At 58.9% G+C, this 22082-nt stretch overlaps 1 protein-coding gene across 4 annotated transcripts in view; it reads left to right on the top strand.

Annotated features, from left to right (window-relative positions):
- Positions 1 to 22082, top strand: part of ACTN4 (actinin alpha 4) — a 75025-nt gene that overhangs the window by 46137 nt on the left and 6806 nt on the right. For 3 of the 4 annotated variants that reach the window (XM_007471080.1, XM_007471079.1, XM_007471081.1), the window contains exons 2-12: positions 167 to 281; positions 461 to 580; positions 3706 to 3792; positions 4780 to 4867; positions 7012 to 7090; positions 8285 to 8366; positions 9104 to 9189; positions 13450 to 13542; positions 15248 to 15478; positions 16081 to 16228; positions 20190 to 20340. In XM_007471080.1, the coding sequence (XP_007471142.1) occupies positions 167 to 281; positions 461 to 580; positions 3706 to 3792; positions 4780 to 4867; positions 7012 to 7090; positions 8285 to 8366; positions 9104 to 9189; positions 13450 to 13542; positions 15248 to 15478; positions 16081 to 16228; positions 20190 to 20340 (1280 nt within the window). Of the gene's footprint in view, positions 1 to 166; positions 282 to 460; positions 581 to 3705; positions 3793 to 4779; positions 4868 to 7011; positions 7091 to 8284; positions 8367 to 9103; positions 9190 to 10172; positions 10259 to 13449; positions 13543 to 15247; positions 15479 to 16080; positions 16229 to 20189; positions 20341 to 22082 lie in introns of all 4 variants that reach the window. The other variant, XM_007471082.1, reaches the window with a different exon arrangement.

Below are 22082 nucleotides of genomic sequence, written 5' to 3' on the forward strand. Positions count from 1 at the left end.
AAAGAGTGTCAGTGTTGATAAAAGGTGGGGCCCAGGACCTGGCCCTGAGCAAGGGCCCCGTGGCAGCCGTGCTGTCGCGGGGTCAGGGCTGTGACCCGGCCCTTTTGCTGGAGAGCCCTGACGAGCACGCCGACCCTCCAAGCCATGCTCTCCTCTGCTTCCCCAGACCTTCACAGCCTGGTGCAACTCCCACCTGAGGAAGGCCGGCACGCAGATCGAGAACATCGACGAGGACTTCCGAGACGGGCTCAAGCTCATGCTCCTCCTGGAGGTCATTTCAGGTGAGGCCCCCTCCTGCGGGCGCCCACGGGATGCTGCCCACCCCACCGTCCCATTGCTGCTCAGGGAAGAGCGAGGCCTTTACCAGCTGCAGCAGCACTGCGCCGGCATGGGCCTGTTCTGGGGAGCAGCGGGGACCCTGAAGCTCCTCTCCCTCTCTTTCTCGGTGTTCGGCCCTCAGGGGAGCGGTTACCTAAGCCGGAGCGGGGCAAGATGAGAGTGCACAAAATCAACAATGTGAACAAGGCACTGGACTTCATCGCCAGCAAAGGAGTCAAGCTGGTCTCCATTGGGGCGGAAGGTGAGCTCAGACGGGGCCCGACCTCTGCCTTGGGAACAGAAGTTGTGTTGGTGGCAGAGAGAGCACTTGGGGGTGCTTAAAGCCCAGATACACCAAGCAGCGACCACAGTGACTGCCCTTGATGTGATGCTGGGCCCACAGACCTCCCTCCCTTCCCCCAAAGGATAATCCAGCCCAAGACCAGGAAATCCAGCTCACCCGGTCATGAGGGGCACGGGGGGGAGGAATGGCTTTGACTTGGACCCCGGACACCCTCACTCGCCCTCCTGGTGCCGGGCCTGAGGGACACAGACCGACACGTGACACGGCATCTCTCTGAGCCAGCAGCACCTTCGCCCTTAGGCCCTGTCTGGCGTCTGCAGGCAGGAGGGCTCAGAGTAGGGGAGGGTGCTTGAGGCCCGGTGTCGGGGCTCTGGGGCAGGGAGTATAAGTCCAAAGGTCAGTGAGCAGACTTTGCTGGCTGCACAGCTTGGGAGAGTGTGGCCTCTTGACAGAATACCCAGGATCCTCTGGGCCCTGTGCAGGTACCTGGAACTGTGACCCTTGTCTCCGAGCCCTCCCTAGAGCAACGGCGTGCCCTCCCTCCAGTGCAGGCTCTTGTCTCACAGACGCCTTTGGAGACCAGGCGAGGCCTGACAGAGCCCAGAAGCTCCCCATCAGCCTGGGCTCCCAGTTCTGGTCATTAATCAGAGCAGGGTTTCCTACACCCCCATATCCATGTTGTCCCAGCTTTTAGAAAAACAAAGAAAACTAATTGCCGCTAATGACAGGGCTCTGAGAATTTGGCCAAGGCTCCAGGCCAGAATGCACATCCCGCGTTCCAAAGCTCTGCCCCAACCCGGGACCTCTCCAGGGAGGGCTGCCAAGCCTCGCATGCCACGGTTGAGGTGGTTGGTGTTTGCTTAAAAAAAAAAAAATCAAAACCCTGAACTCAATCAGACCCTGAGATTTTCTGTTCTTGCACGGATCTTTCCTCCTGGCTCCCCTCCAGCCTTCTGCTTCTCACAGCTGCATTTATTTTGCTCAGATGCTAGCCTGGAAATACAGAAGGGGTTAGAGGAGAGACCCGTGGCAGTCGTCAGTTTTCATCTGGAGAAAAACTCAGTCTAAAAATGTTTTCCGTTCATGCCCAAGCTGTTTCACTCCCAATCCCCGTGGCCATCGGGCCTCTGGAGGACAGCCGACTGGAGCCGTTCCGAGGGCTTTGGGATACCTGAGCGCCCCAGTCCCCGCCCGCCCCCAGCTCCCTGTCCCTCCACACCATCTAGGCAGTTGCAGGAACATGGCTTCCTCGTGGGGGTTGTGAGAGGGGTTGGGAGTCGGAGGCACAGCTGCAGGTCCAAGAAGCAGCTGGTGGATGTGTCATGAGAGCGGCCATCTTCCTCCCCTCACAGGGACTCTCTGAGTCCTCCATGACCAGCTTGCTCATGGCAGCGGCTGGGTATGGGTGCTGCGGCCTCCTCTCCAGCTTGTGTCCGTCCCCGGCTTTGGGGTGCCGGGCCCTCGGGAGGAACGCAGCATAGATTTCCTGAATGAATCACCGCCCTCACCCCACACTGGGAAGGCTCGGCCTCGTTTCCGGCCGTGGGGGTTCTTAGCCCTGGGAGAGAGCTGGACAGACAACATGTCCTTCCCCTGCTTCCAGATGGCCAGCTACGCATATCTCCTCTCCTGAAACCCTCAAGCCGAGAGCTGCCCTCGGCCGTCAGCCCATGGCTTCGCTGTGGGGAGCCTCTCCAGTGGCTAAAAGAGCACCCACCCTTTCCTAGCGAGCATGTCCTCGGGGAAGGCTGGGCCCCATCCTCTGGGGGACCATCGTGCCTCCTTCCCAGATCAAGCCCACCTAGAGTTTTCTGTTCTCGAAGCCGGTGAGCAGGCTCTCTTGAAGTGTCCCCTCCGTTCTCTGCATCCTCTCTCCCGCATCCGGTGTGTGAGAGGTGCGGGGGTGGCAGGCCTGAGAGGACCGCCAAAGGCGCATTGGGCCCATGGGCCCCAGGAAGAGGCTGCTTGCATGCACCTCCCTCACCTGGCTGAAGACACACGGTGCCTGAGCGTTGCAGAAGTGGTTTTTTTCTTAAGTTGCTGAAGCTGAAGAACGTGTGGTCCAAACCCTTCTCTTTCACTCCCAGAAGTTTGGGAGAGTGGCTGGTTTTCGGTTAGTTAAGAAAGCACGCACTTATCAGCTGGACCTTGTGCTACCCGCTCTCCCCTTCCTGCAGCACCATATGTTTCTCAAGGGCCGGGTCCAGGTGCTGGGGGTGCAGAGGTGATCACGAAGGCAGACAGTGAACAAGTAGACAAACCAGCACATATCAGTGTGTGAGGAGAAGAGCAGGGTGCTGGGGAGAGAGACACTGGGACGGTCAGGGAAGCCATTCTGGGGAGGTGACATGTAAGCAGAGCCTTACAGGCTGGGAAGGACCAGCCATCTGAGGAAAGGGGCGAGGCGTGCGCTTTGTGGCGGGCCAGAAGGTGTGAGATCCTTAAAACAAGAGAGAGCCGGCTTGTCGAGAGGACGGAGCTGGAGAATGCTGGGGAGGGAGGCGGGAGTCACACAGGGCAGGCCTTGTAAGCCAGACTCCAGAACACAAAGCAGGCGACCGACACAAATCCAGTGCACCTGTTCCAGTGACCACCCTGCCTGCTGCGTGGGGTGGATCACAGTGGGGATGGAGGAGGCAGCACGTGAGGATCTGAGGGAGACGATGGTGGCTCGGACGAAGGTGGAGGCGGCGGGATTGGAAGGAAGTGGGCAGACTCTCAAGATACATGCCCATGAGGTGTGGTGGGTCCTGGAAACGGAGGCCCAACACCTGGGACGAGGCTCAGCGGGTAGCAGTCCATTGAGCTGGGTCAAGAGAATGAGCTGCCCAGAGAGGAAGAGGCCTGCGTGGCTGAGAATACACAGGGATGGAAGCCCGAAGGTGCCAGGCAGCAGAAGGCTTTAGGGACAGCACTTCCCGGAGTGTTCAGGGGACATCTCCCAGTGAAGGTGGTGGAGACAGGCCCAGGCAGCTCTTTCAGATGATTGGAGTTAATCTCTAGACAGGGCCGGGGGCCGCCTGGGGAGTCCCACTCTGGTTTTAACAACTCTCTTGCCCTGTGCCCCCTTTCCCTGTGTGCAGAGATTGTGGACGGCAACGCAAAGATGACCCTGGGAATGATCTGGACCATCATCCTCAGGTTCGCCATCCAGGACATCTCTGTGGAAGGTGAGAGCCAAGGACCTGCTCACGGGCAAAGAACAGCCTTTCCTCCCCCCCTGGTTCCACCCGAGTTGGGGGGACTTAGTTAGGATTTCGGGCTTTTTGTCTTCATGCTTTGAGGCTCTTTCCTGTGTCCAGACATCACTCACGTGCCCTGGCTGGGGGTGGTTAGTAGAGGTGCTGGCCCAGGCTGCAGGTGAAGGGTCCCCCCTGCAGCCGCCCATCTCAGTGGACCCTCACACCACCCTTGTCAAGTGGGCATGATTGGCCCCATTTTACAGTCAAGTAGCAAAATAGTGATAGAGTCAGGCCTGGCCTCATTCTCCTGGGCGTCAGCACCTACGTTTCCACTCAGCCTCCCACCCTCGGACCTTGGCCTCCATGGACCTGGGGTTGGTCCAGGCCACCACAGATGAGAAAAGCCACAGGGCCAGTGTGCAGAGGGGGCTCCTGGTGACAGGCCACAACAGTGACCAGACAGATGTGCTCCCTGTGTGTAGCACTCCCAGTGTGTTGAGGACAGTCAGAGCTTTCCACGGGGAACGGAGGGACCTCCTGGGGCCCTCCCTCCCCGCTTCCTCGAAGCTGCAGCCAGATCTGGAGACCCTGATTGGGCAGGCGTGGCGCTCATGCTCCTTGTTCAGAAGAGGCCAAGGCCCGCATCGGGGGCTTGTTTGGCAGTGTGTCCTGCCAGCTAAAGGCACAGGCTTTGGGGTCAGAAACATGGCGCCGGGTTCAGGCCCTCACACTGGCCTGTCACTGCCACTTCTGGCGTGACCCCCGGCAAGGGACTGCTCCTTGGGGCCTGGTGTGCTGTTAGGATCAGCAGGCGCCCGCCCGCATCTGGAAGGGGCACTGCTGCTGCTCCGTCCGAGGGCCTCTCCCCCAGGTTCTGTGTGACCCTTATGCCTGAGCTGAAAGTGCGATCCACTGGGACTGGGTTCTGAGCGTTTAGTTTTGGGCCAGTGCTCACCATCCTCGTGTGTTTTGCAGAGACCTCTGCCAAGGAAGGGCTCCTTCTTTGGTGCCAGAGAAAGACGGCCCCGTACAAGAACGTCAACGTGCAGAACTTCCACATCAGGTGAGTGCTGGCCAAAGCACCTGGCCCACATCATTCCCACTCTGCTTCCTGGGACCTGAGATGCTGTCCTCCCACCCTCTCTCTTTTCCTGTGGTGTTTTCATGGTCTGTGAGGTGCCAGCTCTCTGGGGCCCCTCCCCCCTGCCACTGGCCCCCGTGAGCCCCTGGGAAGGTCCCTGCATCCCCTGGGGGAGGCAGCAGTCACCTCGCTGTCCCAGGCTAAAGGCATTAAGGCCCGGCACTCTGGCAGGCCCTCTAGAATCTTCTTTTTCCCCAAGCAAGGTAACTCAGAAGCAACAACAAAGCTCTTCCTTTGTTTTGACCTCTCAAGAGGGACCTGCCGTCCTCACGGTTGGTAGTGAATGTGGTGTTGAGGAAAATGTACTGTGTGCACTAGAGGAACAAGACTTGGCCTGCACGAGCCTGTTCTTCCTCGGTTGAGGGCGGGAAATGAGTGTGTCCGTGAGGTGAGTGTGGTCAGTGCCACACAAGATCTGGGAGCGTGGCATGGCCCGGGGGTTAGGAGTGCAGGCTTTGGGGGTGGCCCCGAGGTCAGATCTGGCGTGACTCGGAGACCTCACCTCTCTGAGCCTCTGGTGTTCTCCTGGGGTGGATGGACCAGGGAGAGGGCACACGTAGGAGTGAAGAACGGGGCTTCATGGGATCCACAGAGGTCTTGCTGTGTCCTCAGGCTCCCTGGAGCCCTGGCGCTGGACGTTGGGGACCATTGTGCTCTGCCATTAAGAGCATTTGGTCCCTCCCTTGAGCTCCTCTGTGTGTTTCCTTCCTTCTCCTGCCACCAGCTGGCTGGTCCTCTGTGCATTTCTTTTTCTTTTTTTGGCTGCATTGGGTCTTAGTTGCCACACATGGGATCTTTCCTTGTGGAGCGTGGGCTCAGTAGCTGTGGCCTGCGGGCTCAGTTGCTCTGAGGCATGTGGGATCTTAGTTCCCCGACCAGGGATCGCACCTGCGTCCCCTGCATTGGAAGGCAGGTTCTTTGGGGTTTTTTGTTTTTTTTGTTTTTTTTTTTTGCGGTACGCGGGCCTCTCACTGTTGTGGCCTCTCCCGTTGCGGAGCACAGGCTCCGGACGTGCAGGCTCAGCGGCCATGGCTCACGGGCCCAGCCGCTCCGCGGCATGTGGGATCTTCCCGGACCGGGGCATGAACCCGTGTCCCCTGCATCAGCAGGCGGACTCTCAATCACCGCGCCACCAGGGAAGCCCCGGAAGGCGGATTCTTAACCACTGCGCCACCAGGGAAGTCCCTGTGCATTTCTTACTCGTTTATTTATTCAATCACGTCTATGGAGTGCCTACTCCATGCCAAGAGCGGGAATACAGCAGCACCAAAATAAAGTCCCCACGCTTGGAAGGTAACACCGCAGCAGGGGGACCAGTAGTTCACAAAGGCGTGAAGAAACCAACAGCGTAATTTCAGGTAGAGAGAGGAGTCATAGAAAGACGACCAAGTAGGATAAGATGATAGAAAGTAACCGGAAGAGTACCACAGTCGGGGGCGGAGGGGGGGTGCTTTCTACGGAGGTGTCATTAACCTTGACCCATGAAAGAGCCAGTGTGACTAGTATGGACTGTGACCAGCTGTCACTTTCCTCTGAACAGAGCCCCTCGTGCCAAGCCACATCCTGGCATTTAGCCAGCCCACGGGTCAGGTCAGCTAAGGTGCAGAGGGCCTGCAGTGGCCTGCCCGGCTCAGTGCGGCCTCGCAGGGACAGCGCTCAGCAGGTCACAGCTACCCTGGTAACGAGCACTCAAAGCACTTGTCATTTGTCAAGTATCGGCCAAAGCCTCACATATTTACTCATTTCATCCTCACAACAGCCCAATGAAGTGTAGGTACTGTATTATCCCCATTTTACAGATGTGGCAACTGAGGTAGCAGGAGATTATGGGACTTGCCCAAGGTCACACTGACAGCAAGTGGAAGGGCTGGGATTTCCCCCAGACGGTCTGGCTCCAGTAGCCAGGTTCACGGCCAGCCGGCCACACCGTCTGCCTGCAGTGCCAGGCACACACTCTAAACCACCTCACTGAGTGGGAGTTAATCATTCCAATGGGTGTCCACAGCCTGTAGCCCTCCCATGACGGTGGGGGGCTCTACTCATAACCTTGGCCTTTCCATCCCCAGCTGGAAGGACGGTCTTGCTTTCAATGCCCTGATCCACCGGCACAGACCAGAGCTGATTGAGTACGACAAGCTGAGAAAGGTACGCGTCTCCTGCTCCCCTCAGTGGCCCACAGACACCCTGAGTCTGACCCTGGCTCCGGGCCACCACCCCCAAGCCCATCTGTTGCTGGCGTCCAAAGCTGGACTCTGTGCTCAGATGGGCAGACTGGGAGGGCCTTGTGCCAGCTGTCAGCAGACCCCAGGCTTGGTGGCTGATCTCGCCTCCTTTACTCCCCTTGGGGACTGCCCTTCTCCCTCCTTGGGCATCGCAGCTACCTGGGGTTATTGTAGGGCCTGGCCGGCCGTGCCTTATAGCCGCCCTTCCTTAACCCTCTAGATTCTGGAAGCATTTGGGGAGGGGTAAAGAATTCTAAACCATCACCGCCGGCAGCCCTGTCCCGTGCGGGGTCCTGTTCTATTTCACCTGTACAGAGCATGTAAGACCCAGGCTCTGCCCTCTAGGAGGTGCCAGCCTCACGGGGAAGACAGGACAGTTGCGTCCAGAGCAAACCAGCCGTACAGGGCCCTGTGCATGTGCTGAGGCTGCGTGGGAGTGGAGAGGGGATGGGGCCGGACAAATGCTCCAGAGGAAGAAAGGCACACCTGAGCTGGCCCGGCGGGGGCAGGGCCTCTGGGGAGGAGGCAGCTGAGGGCCAGAGAGCGGGCATCCCAGGTCAGGGAGGCACAGGCCTGCACTTAACCCGTTCAATCCGCAGTGAGTAATCGTATTGGGCTCTAGCTGGAAAGGCTAGGTGAAGGCACGTGAGGGAGGGTCAGGGTGAAGTGCCTTTCATCCTGTAAGCAGCGGGGCAGTTAGAGTAGGGAGGTTAGAACGTGGATGCTCTCCATTCCCTCCCTACCGCACCCCCCACGCCCAGTGCTCTCTCAGGTCTGGACCACAGTGTCTGGGTTTCAGGGCAGGGGTCTTAATCTGGGGTCTGGGGATGGATGGAAATTCTAAGAAAAGAGCACGCCTGCATTGTCTGTGGAGAAAGGGCCCACAGTTTGCCCCACAAAGATTTCCAGAGGCATTCCTTTGGGTAGGAATTGACTTTACCCGGGTGTCCCCGCTCCCCGCACCAATCCCTGCAGCAGCACAGGTAGCTGAGAACTGCCTGAAGGACCCTTTCCAGTCCTAGCCCTTCCCTCCCTTCCGGGCCAGCCCTTGTTCCTTCTGCTTGTGCATCCTGCCCCTGACCAAGTTTCTCCTCCTTCCCTCACCTCCCTCCCCCAGGACGACCCCGTCACCAACCTGAACAATGCCTTTGAAGTGGCTGAGAAGTACCTAGACATCCCCAAGATGTTGGATGCAGAGGGTAAGTACATCCCTTTTGTTCAGTCAGCACCCTGTTTTGTGGGCATGTCTTGCGGTAGCCTCAGGGAGCTGGTGGAGCCAGCCAGAATGCCTGAATGAATCGGCATGAACTGGGGACAGTGGTGTCACCCAGGGAGCCAGAGCAGGAGCAGCCTGAGCAGCCAGGGATGCAGGTGGTGGGGAAGAGGTCCTTGAAGAGGATCAGCTCTCAGGGACTCTGCCTCTTGGGCTGGGCCCAGGGGCCCTGCCTTCCTGACTGATCCCACCCCTCCCTCCGGAGGGGCGAGGGAGGTCGCCAGGAGGGTTGACTCCTGCAAATAACCAAGGCCTCTGCCTTCCCTGCCTGCCGCAGCCTCGGAGTCTAGAGCCCACCAAAGTGGAGTGTTTTTTCCTTTTCCCAGCCATGTACCACCCCCAGCCAGGACCCATGCCTCTGGCCTCCGGTGGCCTTTGCGGTTGACCGTCTAGCAGCCCCTTGAGGCCACTCTCAGAGAGAGGAAGTGGCCTCATTTTAATCCATTTCCCACAGGCTTGGCCTTTCCAGTGACCAAGGGGGATGGAGGGGCCAAGGGTGTGGCCAAGCCAAGCCCACTGGAGTCGCCAAGGGCCGTGGAATCAGCTCTGAGGGTCCTTCTCCCAGGATGGCTGTGGCCTTGGGAGCCTATGGATCCAGTGGGTGACCGCCCCCGCCCCACCCGCCCCTGCTTGGGCGGTTTAACCCTTGTTGTTCACTTGCAGACATCGTGAACACGGCCCGGCCCGACGAGAAGGCCATAATGACCTATGTGTCCAGCTTCTACCATGCCTTTTCAGGAGCGCAGAAGGTACCGGGCAGGGCCAGGCAGGCCCACCTCGCTGCCACTGCCCAATGCCGCTGCTGCCTCTTGCCTCCCATGCTCACCTCATTTCTCTTGCAGACGGCAGCGGCCTCTCTCCGACTGGAAGCCACCCCCCGACTCCTTGGCACCTCCGCCCATTTAGTCTTTGCCCACACTGTCTATCGAGGGCCTGACCTGTGCCAGGCTCTGTTCCAGGCACTGAGGATACAGTCAGTGACTGAGTCAGGCACGGTCCCTGCTCTCATGGAGCTTACGTTCTAGTGGGCAAAGCAGACAACAGGCATGTCCACAGACAGAGTAATTTCATGTGAGAAGTGCAGTCGAGAGAATGGGACAGGATGGTGGGATGGGGAAGCGTGGGGGCTGCTTCGCTGGGGCTGTCAGGGGAGGCAAGGTGAGCAGGAGCTGCCCGGTGAAGATAGGCAGGAAAAGTGTTCCAGGTAGAGGGGGAGTAAGTGCGAAGGCCCTGAGGTGTAAATAAGCATGGCTTTTTCAAGGAATGGCTGGAGAAGAGTAGGAGAGGGGAGGAAAATGAGGTCGGAGAACGTGACAGGCCCAGGCCGTGGAGGACCATTGTAGTCTGGGATCTGGAGTTTGGGTTTTATTCTGGGGGCTCAGGAGACCACTGGGGGTTTATGCTAAGGTGGTAGGTGGTCATACCGGACATGATCTTACTTACGTTTCCAGGAAGATCAAATAACACCTGATCCTTCCAGCCCTAAACAAGACTTCCTGGCTAGTGTTTCACAAACTCAGGCCTGGTTCGAAGAGGAATCCATCTTATTCGAACCCTCCCCCTTCCCCTCTACAAAACCTCGGCAAGACATGTTCACCCAGGCCGGAACCAGGGTCTGGCTTCCAGTCCAGAGCAAGCGCTATTCCTCCCGCATGAACCTCGGGCCTCGGCCAGCCTTCCTGCATCTTTCACTCTCTCCTGCCTCTCTCTCTCTTTCTCTCTCTCTGCGCAGATATTGTAGGCACTCTGAGGCCAGATGAGAAAGCCATCATGACTTACGTGTCCTGCTTCTACCACGCTTTCTCGGGGGCTCAAAAGGTGAGCTGGGGCGGGAGCACCCTCACTGCTGTGGCTGGAGACTCGCCCTTGCCACCCGTCCACCCCCACGTCCCCCTGCCCGGGCTGCGGCCTGAGGACCGACCCAGTCTGGCAGGTTCCTGTGACTGTGGGCCTCCATTGCCACCGCCGAGCCAGTGCTGGCCCAGTGTCGAGACGCCACAGGTAGTCTCTCTGTGAATACAGCCCACTCTGTGAGATGGGTGGTGGCATCCCGGTTTCTCAGACAAGGCAGTTGAATCCCAGCGTCACCTTAGATGGCAGAGCGCAGCTTGGGCCTGTGCTCCTCTGCTCGGCCACCCCGCCCTTTCCGTGATCCGTGCCGGCCACCTGCCTGCTGTGCTGGCTGTGCCTTCGCCCGGAGCATTGGCTTTGCTGCCCCTCTCTGCAGCTCCGTCCCCTCCCAAAGGCCCCAGGAAAGGCTCTGGGCCTGCTTCTGCTGACCCAGATCGCCAGGCCGCTGTCCCCAGCAGCCCCGCGGACACAGGGCCGTCAGAAGTGTCTGCTCCCAGGAGCGGCCCTCCCTGAGCCTGGCTGACCTCACGTGTCCCCCGCTGTGCCTGTCTGGAGCCCTCTGCTTCCACAGGACGGTGCCCAGCTGCCCCCACGTGGAGGCCTGGCCGGCTCTGTCCCCTCCACTTGCCTCCTGGGTGTCTGGTCTCGGCCAGCGGTGTATTCCCAGCAGCTTGATTTTGTGTCACAGTTGGCAGTTGGGCAGGGAGAACAAGAAGAAATGAGCTCTCATTCATTGAGCACTTACTGCACGCCAGGGACTCCTCCAAGGACTCCACGTGCACAGGCTCTGAGAGTCCCCTGCACACCCCCGGGAGGGGTGGGTGCCGTTATCCCCATTTACAAGAGGAGGACACTGAAGTCACGGGGCGGGGACTTTGCTGCCTCCTTCAGAGCCTCAAGGCCAGTGGGTGCCTTCCCACAGGCCGTCTGCTCAGGCTGCCTCTCAGCAGTGTGACCTCGGATAAGTCCCCTCACCTCCGTTCTCCCACGTGGAAAACGTGGAGCAGGCTAGTGCCCGTCTCAGGGCTGTCCTGAGGATGAAGTGAGCTCACGCGGGTGAAGAGCTCAGGACGGTGCCTGGCCCCTTAAGTGCCCCGCCCGCGGCCCGGCAGTCAGAGCGGCCCGCCTCTGCCTCCCTCCCGTGCCACCTCCGCGGCAGGTGGTCGGAGCTCGTGTTAGGAGTGTTCTGTGGTGGGGGCACAGGCAGGGAGAGTGGAGGGGACCCCTCACCCTAGCGGGAAGGCAGGGTGGGGGTGGGCGGTGATAGGAGATTCCTCGCCACAAACCCCAACTAACAGCACGTTTGTGTCGGCCTCACCCCTCCACCGGCCCCAAGCCAGCCTCGCTGCCCACCACACTGCCCTCGAGGGAGTGTCTTCTCTCTGCCCAAACTGCCCCCTCATGCTTAGAGCTGAGCTCTGGTGTGGGGGACCGGAGGCCTTGAGGCATCTGTGGGAGGGGATCCTGGCAGGAAAGCCCAGGTCAGAGCATTTGGGAGTCTTTGAGGCAGCTGGGACCCTCTCGTGAGGGAGGAAATAAAGGCCGGCGTATTGGGAGCTGCCCGTCACCAAGGGACATGCAGGATCCAGGCCTCTCCAGCTACGAGCCCAGCTTCCCCCGGCCCGTGTTTACTTCCCAGGACATCCTTGTAATGCTTTTATTATTGTGGCTGTCTTTTCCCCAGAGGCTCAATCCAGTCTCTTAAAAGAGTGCTCTCTGGGTTTTGTTTTGTTTCATGAATGCAAGGGCAACCCTAGCCCTAGCACCAAGTTTGCCCGTTCTCTCCTGATAGTTTATTTCTAGTCACTAAAGCATTTGCTCCTTGTTCCTTTGCTCACTCATTCATTCATCAACTCTTGAGTACCTCAAACACGCCAAGCCCTGAGCTGGGTGCCAGGAATTCAGCGGTGAACCAAAATACTTGTGACCATCAGCCCTCACCTTCGCGGGCCTGCACAGCACGGTGGAGCTGAGCTCGGGGTGCCAGTTGTCTCTCCAGATTTGGGGTCAGGGACTCACCTCCGCGACTCCCCCGCAAGCTGTGATCTTGGCTCTGCTTCCTGCACTCACTAGGGGCTGGGTGTTCATTGGCCGAGGCCCTCGTGAACCTCACCTCTGAGGAGCACTGCCTGTGGCCGTTGGCCTGTGTCCTGCAGCATGAAGCAGGGTGTGTGTGTGTGTGTGTGCGTGCGCGCGCGTGCACACCACTCTCAGCTGGTCCCACTCACCTCCCCACCTGTCCCGGAAGCAGCGTGTGGAAGTGGGAGGCTGGGCGTCAGTGCCTGCAGCTAGCCAGGTCTGGAGCCATCCCCAAGCCTCTCTGTTTTCCTTCCCCGCCACTCTGTAGACCCTCCTCACTATTTCTGTTCCTGTTCTGTTGCCGTTTCAACTCTTCTTCTTGGACCCTTTCTGTGCTTCCTGAAAGGTACCTGGTCTCTGTGTGGCGTCCCTCACCCTCCTTCTCCTGTCCTTGCATTTTCCCCCCAGCAGGACAAAGCAGGACATTGTCCTATAGTTCTGGGCAGAGACTAGTCACTGTCTGCACTGCTCCCTACTCTCCGAAGCCCTGGCTCCCCTCCGCCCTGTGGATCATGACTTCCGCCCTCTGAGCCTTCAGCAGCCTCCTCGAGGGGAGGACTAGGAAGGGGCCGGGCATGCTCTGCCTGCGCACTGACCACCAGACTTCTCTGGGGGGCGCCAGCGCCCCCCCTGCCCGCCGCCACAGCTCTCTGGCACTCGGCCTCCCCCGCGGTCTCCCTTCCCAGCCAAGGGGAGGGTCTTTAGCCTAGCGGAGGACCCTACCCAGCCTCACGCAGCCCTCCTCTTGGAGGGCCTGTGAGTCCATTTCCCCCACAGTGGGTGGGCATACAGCTCCCTAGTCCCCTTCAGCACCTCCACGGTCCAAGTCAAGAGAGCCCACAGGCCCAGCTCCCCTGGCGGGGGCCTCAGCAGTAAGCTTTAGGGACCCCGGAAAGGCCTGTCGGGACACAGCCACTCAGGACCCCACCTTGCTGAAGCTGTGCTTCCTCTCCTTCCCTCCTTGGGGACTTCTGTGTGGGCCATGGATGAGCCAGCTTTCAGGGGACGTGCCTGTCAGGAGGGAGGGTCAGCAGCCCCCAGGCAGCCCTGACTGTGTGCTTTCGCCTCCCCTGCCCCAGGCTGAGACTGCCGCCAACCGGATTTGCAAGGTGCTGGCTGTCAACCAGGAGAATGAACACCTGATGGAAGATTATGAGAGGCTGGCCAGCGATGTGAGTGTGTCACTCCCCCCTGCCCTGGTGGCTCCGCCAGAGCTGAAAGATTAGGTCACCTCTTGTTACTCTCTGCCAAAGGTCATGGGACATCTGCAGAGGGGAGAGCAGGGATGGCAGCGAGACTTTCTAGAAAAGGTCGTAAGGTTATATAGGCTGTGGAGTTTGACCAAGCCAGTATGTGACCTTTCGGGTTGATTTTACAAGACTAAGGGGTCAGACTGCTGTGGCACTATGCTGGCTGGCTTCTGGGGTCTCGAGCTTGGGTTTCTACAGAAGATAACTCAAGGACAGAGTTTTCTGAACACCCGGCTGCATTAGAATCAGCTGGGGAGCTTTTTAAACATTCTTGTTCCCATGCCCCACCTGTGGAGAGACTGATTCCATAGGATGGAGAGAGACCCGAGAGCTGATATGGTGACAGGACAGCAGTTTGTCATGGCAGGTCCCCATGCAAGCACTTCAGGAACAGGATCTACCATCTCCACACCAGCCCTGTTAGGGGCAACTCCTATTACCCCCTTTTCCAAGTGAGGAAACAGGCCCAGAGAGGGTCAGGCACAAACCCACCACCATGCGGCTTGGTGGGACGGAGGTTCAAACCCAGGCAGCCCTGCTCCAGAACCTGAACCCAGACCGTCAGTTGGGAATGTGGGTGTTTAGTACATCTCTTCTAGATTCTCCCCTTTATTTTTAAAATTTCCACATTAAAAAAAATAAAAACATCTAAGCTCCCCAAGAGGAGTAGTTTGACTCCTCTTCTAGACCAGTGGTTCCCAGACTTCAAGATTTCACAGACCAGGAAAATTTGGGAAAGTGTTTGCCAGCCAACCTAGAGTGGTGAACTTTTTATTTTGCCAAGTTAAGGATATTTTTAAAAGAAAAAGCTACCGTTTGTTACCACCATCATGTCTAACACCTAGGAAAGGTTAAAAGGTTATATCTTAGGATCCCAGCCCTTCACAAGAGAGGGCAGTTAGCATCACGCACCAAGATGTCAACACACACGGAGACCTTTGTCCTTGGTTTTCTCATCCTGCCAGAGGTTGGCATTTGGGAACCACTTCCCCGGGCCTATCTATGCTGGACAATACTCGATTTTCCTCTCCTAGGATTGTTCTAGAATGTCCAGTTTGTTTGCTTGTTTGTACCCTGGTCTCACTCCATCAAAGACATGAGTGGCTCATACAGGTCACTTTCTTTTTCAGTTGTACTTTCTAATTTTCTGTGTCCCAGGCCCTGCGCATGGCACTGACCACCCCAGAGTGAGCTAGGCGTGCAGTCAGCCCTGCCCTTGAGGCGCTTACAGTCAGTGACCAGGACACAGTGAGGCTCTCAGTGTGGAGCTCGGTGCAGATGGCGACAGTGGGCTCTCATGGGGGTGCAGTGGGGGCGGCCATCCAGGAGGGGCGTCTGAATTGAGGCTGCCCCGCTTAGATGAGGGAAGGAAGGCCAAGAGCAAAGGCAGGAGCAGGAAGTAGCCAGAGAACAGCCCCGTGGTTCAGAGGGGGCATGTGTTCCCAGAATTCCTGGTCGTGGGATTCCCATCGGGAATCATGGAGAAGTCGAGCTGGGGAGCAGGGGTGATTCCCCAAGATGGCACCCTCGGAGATCCAGGTCCCCTGTGCCCATGAGCCGGGGGCAGCCCTATCTGTGCTCAGAGGGTCCCCTGCAAAGGCCACCGCAGCTTCCTGTGGGCCCCCAGCTCCTGGAGTGGATCCGGCGCACCATCCCCTGGCTGGAGGACCGCGTGCCCCAGAAGACCATCCAGGAGATGCAGCAGAAGCTGGAGGACTTCCGCGACTACCGGCGTGTCCATAAGCCACCCAAGGTGCAGGAGAAGTGCCAGCTGGAGATCAACTTCAACACGCTGCAGACCAAGCTGCGCCTCAGCAACCGGCCGGCCTTCATGCCCTCCGAGGGCAGGATGGTGTCGGTGAGTGCCGGGGGGCTGAGGGCGGGCCCGGGCCCGGGAGGTGTGCGGGGCTGCAGCTTCCCTGGGAGGGGACGGCTGAGGGGCAGCTGCTCACCACCCACAGGCTTATTTCCCCAGCATGGTCTTTCTTAACTAGAATGCACAGCTTTCGGAGTGCAGAGTGTGGTGGGGCGTGCGCTTGACACTTTACTATATTCCTTCTCCCCCCCATCACTCCCCAGGGTGTTACACCCATCCCCAAACCACACCATAGTTCGTGTGGAATTGTTTGAATTTGGACTCTCATTTGGCTGTGACTCCAGGACCTCCAGTGCTTGAGGCCCCTTCTCAGGGGAGGGACGATATTCACTGGACAGTCACCTTCTGACTCCCAGTGCCCCGTATGGCATTTGTTCATTTTCACTCATTCATTTACTCCAAAAGTATTGACCACACCTGCCATGTGCTGGGCCCCGTCCAGGCACGCAGATACAGCAAAGCCGGGGAGAGATGTGACCCCGGCACATTTCTGCTGCCTTCCCATCATCATCAGGGAGGTGATGCATTGCCCTGCTGCGTGCCCCAGCTCCCTGTGGTAGCCCTGCCCTCTCCTGCCCCCACAGGACATCAACAACGGCTGGCAGCACCTGGAGCAGGCCGAGAAGGGCTATGAGGAGTGGCTGCTGAACGAGATCCGCAGGTTGGAGCGGCTCGACCACCTGGCAGAGAAGTTCCGGCAGAAGGCCTCCATCCACGAGGCCTGGACCGACGGTATGACCCTCCCAGCTCCCTCCCTCCTTTCTTGTCTCTCAGAGACACACATGTGTATGCGCGCGCGCACACACACACAAACACACACACACCCACACACCTTCCAGTGGAGTGGGGTAGAATGTCCATTCTGCTGGGTGGGGTCTCAGGGCCAAGCAGCACATCGTGTACGGGTGTGTCTGGGGGCTGGGAGCCCTCTGGCATGTGCTCGCAGGGCTGGGAAAGTGGCCTCAGGACCAAACACAAGGTCTCCCCCAAGGCTTGGCTGGGCTGCTGTTCATTCTGTTTAGCAAATACTTTGCTGGGGGGTTAGGGAGGCTTATAATCAGATTCTTTCCTTTAGTGGGTAAATAAAGAGGCATACAAATAATCACTAATTCAATAAATGTTTATTGAGCACCTGCTATATCTGGTGTTGAGGGTGGAAGGAACAGAAAAAGGCTGGGTGGAGTCTGGCTTGCGGGCATGGGCTGGGTCTCTTTTTGACCCCCCTCTGGAAGGCAGTGGCGGTGAGCCTGGCACAGGCCATGTGCTGGGGAAGGATACACACACACACACACACACACACACACACACACACACACACACACACACACACACACACACACACACCCCCCTCCTGCCTGCATAGCGTCTGTTTGTCAGACCCCCTTTCCTGCTGCCTGGGAACATGCATGTCACAAATGCCGCTTTGGGTTCATCCAGCCCCAGGCAGCAAGGAACAGTTTCGGGCCAGGTCCACCCAATCTGCCCTGGCCTCAGAGATTACTTACAGGTGGACTCCTTCCTGGGTCACTGGACCCTGTGCCAGCTGCACAGGGACGTGGCCCCTGTCCCTGTCACTCTGCCACATCTCCCCTGAGTATGGCGCCCCTCCAGGCCAGGGTGGGCGTGGGGGTATGCTCTCCCTTCTCTGGCAGCCTGGGTTCACACCCTGCCTTCCGTGCCCAGCATGCTTTGAGACTGTGGACTTCACACTGAAGAGCCAGTGCTGGATGGTCTGTGATCCTGAGCACGGTCCTTAGAACGGGCCAGGGAGCCGCTTCCTGGCCCTGCTGCCCGACTTGCACCTGCTGCTCACTGACCACCAGCCACGCACCCTTCGGTGTGGCCCGCCGTGGGAGCTCTTTCTCACCTCTGCCCTGTCCTGGTGCCTCCCCCGAGGGCCCTCTCCCACAAAGGCAGCGGTGACTCCGGTTTCTCGGCAGCTCTGCAGCTGCCTGTTCCCTTGGCTCGGGATGTGGAATTCCATCACGTCCCTGGCCCTCGATCGGGACCCACACCACGGCTGAGATTCCGGATCCCAGGGGCCCAAAAGCTTTCGGGAAACGGCCAGCGCCTGGGAAAGCCGAGCGCCTTCCACTGGGCTCCCACCCTCCCACTTCTGGCTGCCTCCTGCCCTCCCTGCCCTGGCCCTCCTGCCACCACTCTGCCTAGCTGGTCTCACACTTCCTTGCATTGGTCAGTGTGGTTTTTCATCCCTCCCACCCTCCCAGGTCCCCGTGAAATCCTCACTGAGCCCCTGGGGGCTCCTCTGGCCCCGCCCACCCAGCTATTTGGCAGGCAGCCCCAACCCTGGTCAGTCGCTGAGACCCACCCAGAGGCACCCATACGGAGCCTGCCCCACCCTTGCCGGCATGCGGACATGCAACTCTGCAGGATCCGCAGGCCTGGGCCTGTGTCACCTGTGTCCCCAGCTGCAGCCTGGCTAATGCCCTCCCCACATTAGCTCAGCCCAGCTGCTCTCCAACGGCAGCTTCCAGATCCAGAGCAATACCCTGATCCCCCCTCTGCCAGGGAAGGAATGCAGAGGAGGAGAAGCCAGAAGGCGAGACAAGCAAAAGGTAGCCTGGGCCAGGGATGCGGGCACCTCCCTCTGCCTCACAGAAATGGCGCCTGTGGGTTCTGCCCCCCGCAGACCTGAGGGAGGGGGTGTTGGCATTTAGTTTATTCGTTCTTCATTCATTCATTCATTCATTCATTCAACAAACACCTCTTGAGCCTCTTCGCTATGCTCAGCAGTTTCCAGGTAGGTGAGGTCCCTGCCCAGGGAACTGCAGATTTTGACATCTTGTCAAAGGGCCCTTGGACATGTAAGTGGATTTTACAACACCCGTGTCCCACGCTTGGACTGAGCTGTCTCCTCAGCTGTGTCATTATCCACGTGTTGTAGCTCCATCATCCTTTCTTGGGCTCCGAGTGTCCTCCCTGTGAATTTCCCTTCTGGGGGCCTCTTATCAGCCCTCCAGCCTGTCTCCTGGGGCTCCAAGAGGCCCTGAGAAGGTAGTCTCCTGAGGCCGAGGGGTGTGGGTGTGACGGCCCACCAGAGCTCATTCCCTGGGAACCACTTTGGCCGGCCTTCCCCCGAAGGCATTTAGGAGAAGTGGCCCAGTCTTTAGCCAGGGCCCAACTCCACACGCCCCTGCCCCTTGCATTAGCCCGGAGTCCCCAGGCAGGCCTGTCCACTCTCATTCCCAAGGCCTGAAGCCTCTGTCCTCTGAACCACCCAATTATGCAAAACAGGAGGACAGACCAGCCTCCCGACCCCTGTACACCCCTGGAAGCCGGGTGTAGCAGCCTCCTCACCTGTGGGGGGGTTGGGGGGCAGAGGGCGGGTTGAGCCACCATCACTCTGTGCCCCCTCACCATCCCTACAGCCTGCAGGAGTGAGCACCCATGTGGATGCTTCTCACAGGGTCTTAGATTGTCTGGGGGAAAAGCAAAAATGAGACCCCATCCCCCCCTCAGCCTGGCTGCCCCTTGGCCTGGATCCCAGGCAGCCGTGGCCGTGGCCCCCTCCTCCCAATTCTTCCCAGCACACCCTTAGCAGCTCCTTTGCTGAAACTCTGCTGAGGCAGAAAAGTGGTAACCTACTATTTCTGGTTCCCACCCTTGGGAGAAAGCAGTTTGGAGAAGGGAATTGCAAGCTTGCCTTTGTGGTTGAGCCTGCTGCTCCGGGGCTGGAGTGGCAGGGCCAGTGCAGTCAGTCTCCCAGGCTGCCACCTGCTGTCCGCCAGTGCCGGACCCTGTCCACGGGGTGGCTGAGATGCAGATGGGACTGGCTGGTGCTGGGCCTTCTCAACATCCCCTCATCGAGGTTTTAACCTTGGGCTGGCACTGGCCGCATTTACAGAGGAAGAACAGGTGGGGAGAAGCTGTCTGCCATCCCCTGCTCTAGGCAGGCAGCTGTTGGTTGGATTTTCTGGTGCCAGCTGAGGGGGTCTCTGAGCTGCCGCTCCAGGGGTAGCCTGAGGTAGCTTTAGGGGTTGGGGGTCCCAGCCACCTTTCCCGGCCAGCGTTTCCCCCTTGGTTCTTTGCAGTACCTTACTGTGCTTGCAGGGCTCACTTGAGCTTCTGTCCTGGGGTGTATAATTAGCCAGGCTCCAGGACTAATAGCAGTGTTCCTCCCTTCCTTGGAAGGGCCTGACAATGGGCCCTGCCTCGCTGCACATGGAAAGCCCTTAGGATAGTGTGGAGCAATAGATGTGTGATAGGACTCCCACCCCGAGGGGGCCTGGCGCCCAAGTGCCAGGGGTCAGGCTCCTGGAAGAGCCCTGACTCAGACTTCCCCTTCCCCCCACTGCTGAGGCACGGCTGCAATGCCAGCTGCTTCTCCAGATCACAGCGGTCCGCAGATAGGTGTCCACATTTCCAGCCCTGGTAGCACAACCCAAATTCTTACCGTCTACCAATAAAGGATACTAAGTTTAGAACCCACAGCTTGAATTGGGATATGTCTCAGGCCCACCAGCCCCACAGTGTCTCCCAGCTCCATCCAGGATCTAGTTGGGCGTAGAGATTCCTGCAAAGGGCAAGGAAAAAGGCTCTAGAAGTTTCTAGCTTTCATGGCACCATCCTCGGCAAGGCAGGGCGTGGGGTCCACACCCCGTCTCCCTCCCTCTGGCTGGACATCCCTCTGGCGCTGTTGACGAAGCACCCCCTGCCCTCCGCCCCACCCCAGGGAAGGAGGCCATGCTGAAGCACCGGGACTATGAGACGGCCACCCTGTCGGACATCAAAGCCCTCATCCGCAAGCATGAGGCCTTCGAGAGCGACCTGGCCGCACACCAGGACCGCGTGGAGCAGATTGCCGCTATCGCCCAGGAGCTCAAGTACGTGTGGGCTCGTGGTTCCCCGTCACCTGCTTCCCCTCCGGCACCCAATCCAGAGCAGCGGTGGGGAAGTGGTGGAATGGGGTCCCCCAGCCCTTTCCACCCTCACACCCTCCTTTCAGATGCCAGGGAAGAGCCTTACAGGATGATGCCTTTTGCCCACCTTGTCTTTATCCCAGATGAGAAACAGTGGGATCTAGATTCTCCAGCAGAAGGGGTGTCTCTGACCCCTTGTCCTGATTCTTCAGGCTGTTGGAGTCCCTGAGGCTCCCCCTCCTCTGCATGCCCACCAAGGAGACCCCCTGGCCCCCTGATGTGGGGGGCGGCCTAGCCCATACCGCTCCCACCCCCTGCTCCCTGAGGGAATCGCTGCACAGAGAGCCCATTGTTTTGCCCTGCCCCTTCCCTCTCCTCTCAGAATACACTTATTGTAAGAGCTTCCAGGCAGTCGGTTCTCTGCCCTCCCTTCCCCACCCGTCAGATAAACTTGTGCACACAATTAGTACACTGAACCTCCAGAGCCAGTGAAAGGGGGCCTTATTCCACCAGTGCAGCGGCCAGCAGTAAGCAGGGCCCAGGGAGTGGGAGGCCCAGGCCATTACTTCATGGAAAATCCACAGGCCCTGGAGGGCGGCAGGGCTCCCAAAATAGCCGTCTGCTCAAAAATAGGATCCTTGGCTGGAACTGCCCTTTCCACAGACACCCCCTACCCTGTCACAGTCATCCCCAAAGTTCTCCTTGTTCCTGCAAGGCTGGGGCCTAGCAGTGATGCCCGGTGGAGCCCCACACCGGGCAGGGCTGGCTTCCTTCCTGACTCACACCCTCCACACTGCCCAGCTGCTCTGGGGGCTCCCCATTTGCTCACCCAGAGGCAGAAGTACCACTGGGTCTTCACAGTACCGGGGACACAGCGTCCCCATTGAGCACTGTTGGGGGCACCCCTTGAGGTCCTGCAGCTCCCCTAGGATCGAGCCCCTGTACCTGGCATGCCCAGGCCGAGGAGAGTGAGGTCACAGACGCAGATGCCCACCACCCTCAGGGGTTGTGGGGTGGGACATAGGCAGGTCCCCCACCCCCACCCCCATTGACAGGCGAGCTCCTGGAAGCCAGTGAGAAACAGACTTGGAGGAAATCCTAGGCCAGCCCACTTCTCAGGCACTGGGAACAGCCATGTGAAACCCATTACTCTGAGCCGGGGAACAGGCGGTCCCGAGGCAGCTTTCTGGACAGTAGCCCTGGAGGAGAAAGGGAGGGCTGTTTGGGGTGCTGTCTATTCCCCCGAAGATGGGTCTGAGGGCCCAGGGCCGGCCAGGATGAGCCTGGATGGACAGCCCGGCTGAGCGTAGATTAATGGTAATGACAAAAACTGAGGGCACTTAGTGCTCTACACGTACCAGCTCATTTAATCCCCCAGCAATCCTGTGTTACAGAATGGGAACTGAGGCACAGAGAGGCCAAGGGGCCTGCCCAAGGTCACACAGCTAGGGAGTGAGATAGGACTGGAGCCTGGGCCGCCTGGTCCCTGTGTGAAGCACAGCCTTGCTCCTCCTCCAGCCCTTGCCTGCTCCCCCGGCCCCTGTATCCTGCCTGCCCGTCTGGCTCACCAGGCAGGCGACACAATCCCTGTGTCCTGGTTCCCGTGTCGTGTTCCTCCCCGTAGTTGTTCCCCCAGACCTGTACACTGACTCCCTAGGAGCCTGCTGCTAAGAGTATCCAAGTGTGGACCCCAGGAGGCAGGAATG

This window comes from Lipotes vexillifer, unplaced genomic scaffold (assembly GCF_000442215.2).
Source record: "Lipotes vexillifer unplaced genomic scaffold, Lipotes_vexillifer_v1.1 scaffold182, whole genome shotgun sequence".
NCBI lineage: Eukaryota > Metazoa > Chordata > Mammalia > Artiodactyla > Lipotidae > Lipotes > Lipotes vexillifer.